The sequence below is a fragment of the Garra rufa genome, chromosome 22 (assembly GCF_049309525.1).
Source record: "Garra rufa chromosome 22, GarRuf1.0, whole genome shotgun sequence".
Taxonomy (NCBI): Eukaryota; Metazoa; Chordata; class Actinopteri; order Cypriniformes; family Cyprinidae; genus Garra; species Garra rufa.
This window is the reverse complement of record NC_133382.1, coordinates 16,382,666-16,391,547: the sequence shown is the minus strand read 5'-3', so window position 1 is coordinate 16,391,547 and position 8,882 is coordinate 16,382,666. Positions and strand designations below refer to the sequence as shown.

Sequence of the window (8,882 nt, the reverse complement as noted above, 5' to 3'; positions counted from 1 at the left end):
AATCATTCTAATATACTGATTTATTACTTCTATTATCAATGTTGGAAACAGTTGTGCCTCTTAATATTTTTTTGGAACCAGTGATACTTTTTTCAGGATTCTTTGATGAATAAAAAGTTAAAAAGTCTTTACTATCACCATTTTATCAATTTAACACATCCTTGCTGAATAAAAGTATTAATTTCTTTCAAAGAGAGAAAGACAGAAAAAATATTAAGCAGCACAACTGTTTCCAACATTGATAATAAATCAGCATTTTATCAGGAATAAATTATGTTTTAAAGTATATTAAAATAGAAAACCACTATTTTAAACAGCATTAACATTTCACAATATTACATTTTTTAATATTACGTTTTTAAGTGGGTCTGGATTGAAAATAGAACCACGTTACGCATTAAAACGCTATGTTGTGCTGCAGGAAAATGAAATATGTTACCCTGTTCTGAAATATTCGGTGCCTGAGAATTTCTGTGACACTGGGCGGAGCTAACATGAATATTCATGAGTTTCATGTTTCATGTTAAAGCGCCACAATAAATGTTTGTGCTCCTTGGACCATATAAACTGTTTTCGTTAACATAAATTAATTTGATTTCAGCGTCGAACTAACTTAAGTTTTCAGAATCAGAATCAGAATCAGAATGAGCTTTATTGCCAGGTATGTTTACACATACTAGGAATTTGTTTAAGTGACAGAAGCTCCACAGTGCTACAGAATGACAGTGTCAAGACGATACATATTATAAAAAGAACTTGATACAAGTATACAAGACAGACAATGTGCAAAAATAGCAAAGACATTTGAATGGAAGTATGTGCATTAAATAAATAACTGAAAAATGAATAAAGAGTGTAGTGTTGTGTTCCACAATCAAGTGTTCATGAGATGGATTTTTTTATTCCTTTAGATTGTTGATTTAATTTGTAGATTGTGTGCTGTAAGTTTGATTTAATATAATTTATTATGATTTAATTTAAGGACATGTTCTAACTAATGAGCCAATAGGCATTTATAGGACAGCGTTTTAGTGCCACGCAAAAAAAAAAAAAAAATCTAAGATTACGAGATTAATATTAAGGTCGTAATATTTCGAGAATAAAGAAAAAGTACTACGAGAATGAAGTCGAAATACAACGAGAATAAAGTCAAAATATTATGAGAATAAAGTCGAAATACTACGAGAATAAAGTTGAAATACTACGAGAATAAAGTCAAAATATTACGAGAATAAAGTCAAAATATTACGAGAATAAAGTCGAAATACTACGAGAATAAAGTCTAAATATTACGAGAATAAAGTCGAAATACTACGAGAATAAAGCCCTACTACAAAAATAAAGTAGAAATATTACTATAATAAAGATGGAATATTACGAGAATAAAGTCGAAATGTTTCGAGAATTTAAATCGTACAAATTAAAGTTATAAATATAATATATTGAGGGTAGCCTATTTTGCGCATGTAAAGGCCCGGATTGTTGCCTCCGAGCGGTCGCATCATTTTACTGGGATGAGGAAGAGCCAGTTTTGCTGACTTGCGAAAACAGCTTAATATCAAAAATATATGATATTTATTAACAGACTGAACAGGACCAACTTATTCAGGTCATACACCCAATGGACATTCCTTTGGGGGGCGCTAGCTCTCTTATTTGACTATTTTTAATACACTACAAATATATACACTACAAAAAATGCTTTTCTTACTTAGACTTCGTCTTGTTTTCAGCCAAAATTTAAAATAAATTGTAAAAAACCTGTCTTTTTTTTAGTAAGAACAAGTCGAAATTAAGTTTTTGCTTAGAAAAAGCTAAATAATCTGCCACTGGGGTAAGCAAATAAACAAGACACAAAAAAGTAAGAAAACCTTTTTTTTTTTTTTTTTTTTTTTTGCAGTGTATGTGGGATTATTTAAAGAAATAATACCTTGTGTCGTACTCACGGGGACAGTATGCTTCGATTACATTCGTTGTTTGTAATATAAAACATTTATAATATAAACGTCTCTTCTTTCAAAATCTTTGACAATTCTTATCAAAATTCTTTGTGAAAATTCACCTGCTCTGTAAAAATGTCTGTGGCGTCCAATCTTTTATTCCCCACATTTTTTTATTAAATTAAATAATATTTTGACTTTATTCTTGTAATATTTTGACATTATTATCGTAATATTTCGTCTTTATTCTCATAATATTTTGACTATATTATCGACATATTAATCTCGTAATCTTAGATTTTTTTTTTTCATGTGGCACCAAAACGCCATTGTAAAAAAAATGCTGTGGTATATTTAAGTCATTTTGTTTTGTGCTGATGTTTTACTTTGAGAGTCTGTAAAACTGTTGATTGCTGGTAAATGCATCTTTGATGGCAAAATAAAGTTTCCGCTGTGATATTTCTGTCGTTCCTTATTTTTGGCTTAGTTGGTAGCACACATAACTTCATCCAGACTTTAATATTAAATGAATTCATTAATGGTGAAGTCAGAATCCAAGCTTTTATTTCACAATGTTTTAGTCCTATTCTACAGTACAAGCTAACGTTACTTCAAAGTAACCTCATATATATATATGGAGGATGATAATCATTTGCTTTCTTGATTGTATTAAATGCCAACTTTTTAAAGTGGAAATTAATATAGCCCATGCAATATTTTAGTTAATTTTCATCTGTGAATAAAGTAAAAATCAGCAAGTAAAATATCTTAATTTATTTAACAGCTGAACCAGCAATAATAAGGTTGAATGTTGTACATGATCACAAATCAAACTTTATTATGCCAAATCAAATGCATAAGTATATTCTGTACAACTTTTAAAACGCACTCAAATGTAAAACCGATAAGTAAATGACAAAAAGACGAGAGTTGTTGGCTTGATTAGCCTATGATGCATATTCTAACAATAAACTGGATTTCTTATGTAATTAATAAATGTCTGTGCACAATAAATATGTACATATATTAGCTCGAAACTGAAATTAAATTCCGTTACAGAAAGCTGTATTTTTTTTAATCAGGAGCACTAATACTTGAGTGCAACTTTAAGACGAAACTCATGAACGGGAAACTCATGAATATTCATGCTAGCTCCGCCCAGTGTCACAGAAAATCTCAGACACCGAATATTTCAGAACAACCCAACTCATCCAAGTCAACTCATTCCGTTCCCATAACATTTTCAAAATAAAAGTCCTTGTGACGTTTACTTCTGTAATACGCATGCGCGTTTAAGCTTTCTCTACACGTGCAACATGGAGTCCCCACGAGATAATTCGGGTCTCGATCGGTCTCAGGTAAACCAGACATATTTGATAGCTTTTTCATTTGTCATAAGTGTTAAACTGTAATACTTTTGTTAACTTATATGTTTGTATATTTACGTTTGGTTGGAAACCTTGTAAAAATCTAGTAACAAACCGGGCTGCAAGTTGGCTAACTGCTGTAGCTAAGTAGCTAATCTCGAAGTAGTTTATATTTTAAACATATATATGTTATTTTCGTTTTTATTATTTGTTGAATGTATGTGTCTGATGCAGTTACATAGAATTTCGGTTATTGTTTGTGTAAAATGTTCTTTGGCTGTTACTGGCTTTGGGAATTAGAGCTATTACTAAAGTTTAAAAGACGTGAATTTAATTAATAACATGTGTTACAGGTAAAGACAGCTGTAAAGGCATTACAGGCATATATAAAGAGCAGCTCCTCATCCCAAAAGCTCTTTGAGAGTGATGGTCAGCCCATCTCTCTACTGTTAACTGTATGGAAAATCCCCAGAAAGGAGCAAAACATTCGCATGTAAGTGTTTCAATGAGAAACAAATCTAAAATCATTGATTTAGAAAAGCTTAAGTATGTTATTGTTCTTACCAAGTGTGTTTTACCCCACAGTCCTTTACCCCATGGCCTGAGAACCGAATCAGGAGACATCTGTCTCTTCACCAGAGATGAACCCAGAATGACTTCAGAACAGACAGTCAAATTCTACAAGAAGTTGCTCTCAGTAAAAGGGGTCAAAAGTGCTATAGAGGTACTTTATCTGTCCTGTCTAATTTGACTAAGGTTGCTAAATTAAACGCGCTTCAGCAATCCCGGTCCTTCTGTTTCAGTGCTGGACATGGGTTAAAAAGTGCTAGAGTAATTCTTAGTGTATCCAGACGAGTCTCCTTCTTGATTGGAGCTTGTCTCTACAAACTTTGAAACAATCGTAACTTCCCAAGGAGCTTCATAATTTGTGACAGTATGTATTATGAAATATGGTCATGGCATAAATGTTTGCAACAAATTTCGTCTTGTTAGGTGATTCCTTTCAAAGCGTTGAAAACCGAGTATAAGCCGTTTGAAGCCAAAAGAAGACTGCTGGGCAACTTCGATCTGTTTCTGTCAGACGCACGCATCCGACGAAGGTTGCCCTCACATATTGGGAAGCATTTCTATGAAAGGAAGAAGTAAGTTGGTTTCTAACTGTGAATACACACACCCACATACACAAAAAACAAATGTTTAATTGCAAAATAGAGATATTTTGTGATCATTTTGTAGTGGAGTACTGTAACAATAATTGATTTTACCAAATGATTATCCTATTTACAAATTACAAATAATTAGGGTGATTAATATATGTATTTATATGTGTGTGTGTGTGTGTGTGTGTGTGTGTGTATATATATATATGTGACCCTGGACCACAAAACCAGTCTTAAGTCGCTGGGGTATATTTGTAGCAATAGCCAAAAATACATTGCATGGGTCAAAATTATTGATTTTTCTTTTATGCCAAAAATCATTAAGAAATTAAGTAAAGTTCATGTTCCATGAAGATTTTTTGTAAAATTCCTACTGTAAACATATCAAAATGTAATTTTTGATTTGTAATATGCATTGTTAAGAACCTAATTTGGACAACTTTAAAGGTGATTTTCTCAGTCTTTTTGATTTTTTTGCATCCTCAGATTTCTGATTTCAAATAGATGTATCTCAGCCAAATATTGTCCTATCCTAACAAATCATACATCAATAGAAAGCTTATTTATTGAGCTTTCATATGATGTATAAATCTCAGTTTGGTCAAATTTAACCTTATGACTGGTTTTGTGGTCCAGGGTCACATATATATATATCACCCTAATTATTTTTATTTATTTTTAAATAAAATAATCATTTAGTAAAATCATTTATTGTTACTTTTTAAAGGAGACTTTTCTGCTTATCAAGGCTGTTTATTTGATTAAATTTACAGAAAAAACTCTATTATTCGTGAAATATTATTGCAATTTAAAATAGTGGTTTTCTATTTCATTATGCATTAAAATAGAATTTATTCCTGTGATTCAACGCTGAATTTTCAGCATCTTTACTCCAGTCTTCAGTGTCACATGATCCTTCAGAAATCATTCTAATATGCAGATTTTTTTAAAATCGATTTTAAAAAACCATTGTGCTGCCTAATATTTTATTGGAGCCTGTGATACGTTTTCAGGATCCTTTAATAAATAAAGTTGAGAAGAACAGCCTTTATTTAAAATAGAAATCTTTTGTAACAATATACACTTACCATTTAAAAGTTTGAGGTCAGTACATTTTTCATTCATATTTTTATTCAGAAATGATGTGTTAAATTGATAAAAAGTGGTAGCAAAGTCTTATTGTTATAATAAAATATATAATAAATAAAATTACTACAATTCTATATTTCTATTAATATTTCTATTTTAAATAAATGCTGTTCTATTTAACTTTTTTCATTCATCAAAAAAACCACAGGTTCCAAAAGAATATTAAGCAGCTCAACTGTCTGATAATTAATTATTATTATTAACATTGATAATAAAAGTAATAATTCAACATATATTAGAATTATTTCTGACACTGAGGATTGGAGTAATTGATGAAAATTCAGCTTTGCTTCACAGAAATAAATTATATTTTAAAATGTATTAAAATAGCAAAACATTATTTTAATCTGTAATAATATTTCGCAATGTTACTGTACTTTTCTGTATTTTTGATTTAAAAAAATGCAGACTTTAAAAAAAAAAATCTAGAATAAAGATCTTACTGATCCCAAACTTAAATATAAAACACACCAAAATTTTAAAATAATAATTGCATTCATCTAGAGCTTTAAAAAGCAGTACATGTAAACAGAAATACTATAGATCTATAATTGGTAGTGTAATGTGACCACATCTTTAGGCTTGTAGAAAATGTGCTCTGAGACTAATCGATGAAAGCATTTAGTGGAATATTTGTGCACATTTTCAGTATTTATCTGTGTTGTCATTGTGAATGATGTTTCTATGTTTCAGGGCTCCTCTGTCGGTGAATCTAGAGAGTAACAATCTAGCCAGAGACATGGAGCGCCTCATTCACGGCACCAACCTCACTGTCTCAAATAAAGGCTCTTGTTGGTATGAAAATTGTTTATTTTTGTGGTACAGTAGGTAGAAGCACAACATTAAACCACATCCTGCTTCATCACAGCTGGAAGTGGGTTAAAACTGTGCTATAAAAAAAAAACTATGATACATGAGTTTTTTTTCTTTTTCAAAATTTATTATGTATGTATATGTTTTGACCTAATTGTGTGGTGTATCACTACAGCATGGTACGTGTAGCACATTCAGGCATGTCAGCAGATGAGATTGTTGAGAATGTGATGACAACGTTTTTCACCATCTCATCCAAGATAGCAATGGTGAGTAAGAGGATTGTGTAGATAACCAGCCCTTCTTTGTGCATTTTCTTGTTTTTAACAGGATTAGGTTTGTTTCTCTTCCTCAAGTTTTGACCTACAACCTTTAATCTGTGTTTCCCTCACAGACAGGAAAAAACATAAAAATCATCCATTTGAAGAGTCACAACTCTGTTGCGCTGCCCATCTACACTTCTGACCTGAGTCATCTCGCGCTGATAGAGGAGGCCCGCAAGAAAGCCAGTTTAGCAAAGGTGAAGATGCTTAAATGCAAAATGTGGCTAAAAATAGTTTTCAGTAAAATGAGAAGTCATAGTTTTATAATTTTCTTTATAGAGGAAGAGAGAAAATGAGAATATGGAAGTGTCAGAGCTGATATCTGAAGAAACCGAGGAAGAGAAAGACAGTGAAGAAGAGGAAATACCAGAGTTGGTGCCAATCAAAACACCAACCAAAAAGCTAAAAAAGGAGGTCTGTTTCTGTCCGTCTCATAAGGGACCATTAATAAATTAATCTCATTAATAAAACCAGCATTTACACAATTGGTGGATGTCATAATAGTTATGTGTGTGGTTTTTTTTTTATATGTAATCTTTTTGTTTTTGCAGATCGTACCTAAAAAAGGATTGAAAAAAGTAACCAAGCCTGCTCCTGGCAAAGGACTAAAGAAAACAGTAAAAGACACAAAACTGGTCAAGAAAACACCAAAGGTCACAGCACGTGATCTCAAGAGAAAAGTTAAAAACAAATAAAACTGTAAATCCATTTAATGTTCAACTTTCTCATCTTGTATGTGAATATATATAAAAGCAAAAATTTGTATTACCGTTGCTTATGAAGTTCATGTGAGCCTTTGTTCTGATTCATGTAAACAGTCAATTAAAAGAATTCTAAATCTGACTAGTCTAAGAATTTTATGTAACCAGCCACTTTTTTATTTATTTATTTATTTTTATTATATTGAAACGAAGCCAGACTTTGGGTTTGTCAGCTTTGATGACCTGTAGCCCCTATTGTAGTTGATTATAGTTGTCTTATTATTCGTCTTGCCCGATGGGAGTCTATGGCAGTCCTATAAACGGCGAGTAGGTAAATAATACAAATTGGCACACTTAAAAGGTGCTTCATGATGCCATAGAAGAATCCTTTTTGTCTAAATGGTTCCATAAAGAATCTTTAACATCTGAAGAACCTTTCTGTTTCACAAAAGGTTCTTTGTGGCAAAAGAAGGTTCTTCAGATTATAATAAGGTAAGAAAGAGATGGTTCCTTGTGGAACCAAAATTGTTCTTCTATGGCATTGCTGTGAAGAACCTTTTAAAGCACCTTTATTTTTAAGAGTGTGCAGTCCGGAATAATAATTTGTCTAATTGGACTTCAAGTGTTTACATTTGTTAAAAAGTTAAGATGATGCAAAATTAAAGGGATAGTTTACCCAAAAAGGGAAATTCAATCATTAATTACTCACCTGTCGTTCCAAACCCATCAGACCTTTGTTCATCTTTGGAACATAAAATAAGAGATTTTTGATGAAATCCGAGAGCTTCCTGACTCTGCGTAGACAGCAACTGATCTCATTATCATTCAGTCTGTCTGGAATGACATGAAGAAACAGAACAAACTGAGACAAGATTAAATCTAGAAGAACTGGGGCAACGTCTCCAAGATGCTTCAAGAAACCTACCTGCAAAAATACAGTACTGTTAAATGTTTTAGGCACTTGTTTAAAAATGCTGTAAAATGAGGATGCTGTCAAAAATAATGCCATTAATAGATTTTCTTTATCAATTAACTTCTGTTAACTAAATTAAATCAACATTTGGTGTGACCATCCTTCATGTTTAAAGCAGCTTTTGCCCTAGGTGCACTTGCGCATCGTTTCAGGTAGTTTTGCAGGTAGGTCTCTTGAATATGCAAGCCGTGTTTCCATTACAGATTTGTGCAAAACTTTGGCGCTATTTTATAAATTGTCTGCTCACGCGAGCGCAAAAACTTGTTTGCCATATATTGGAGTTTTTGTGCAATTGACGCATTTCCATTAGGCGTATTTTCAATTCGCAATTTGAGGTGGTTTTTCCGACAATTCAAAAAAGGAATATTTCGCAAAACAGCAATAGAAACTTTTTTTTCCGCATTTACAAGTCACATTTGATTAAATATAGCCAAAACCCACAAAAATCCATTGCCA

At 32.0% G+C, this 8,882-nt stretch overlaps 1 protein-coding gene and 1 non-coding gene across 2 annotated transcripts; both read left to right on the top strand.

Moving 5' to 3' along the window:
- Positions 1–3,236: 3,236 nt before the first annotated feature.
- On the top strand, positions 3,237–7,595 carry rsl1d1 (ribosomal L1 domain containing 1). Its single transcript, XM_073828430.1, is given in 10 exon segments — positions 3,237–3,298; positions 3,661–3,800; positions 3,893–4,031; positions 4,301–4,449; positions 6,310–6,411; positions 6,605–6,698; positions 6,824–6,949; positions 7,032–7,166; positions 7,304–7,422; positions 7,424–7,595. Coding segments are annotated over 10 exon segments (1,125 nt in total). The 5' UTR covers positions 3,237–3,256; the 3' UTR covers positions 7,503–7,595.
- LOC141298487 (small nucleolar RNA SNORA55) lies at positions 4,079–4,208 on the top strand. Its single transcript, XR_012341599.1, has one exon. It is a non-coding gene; the product is annotated as a small nucleolar RNA SNORA55 (small nucleolar RNA).
- Positions 7,596–8,882: the final 1,287 nt, after the last annotated feature.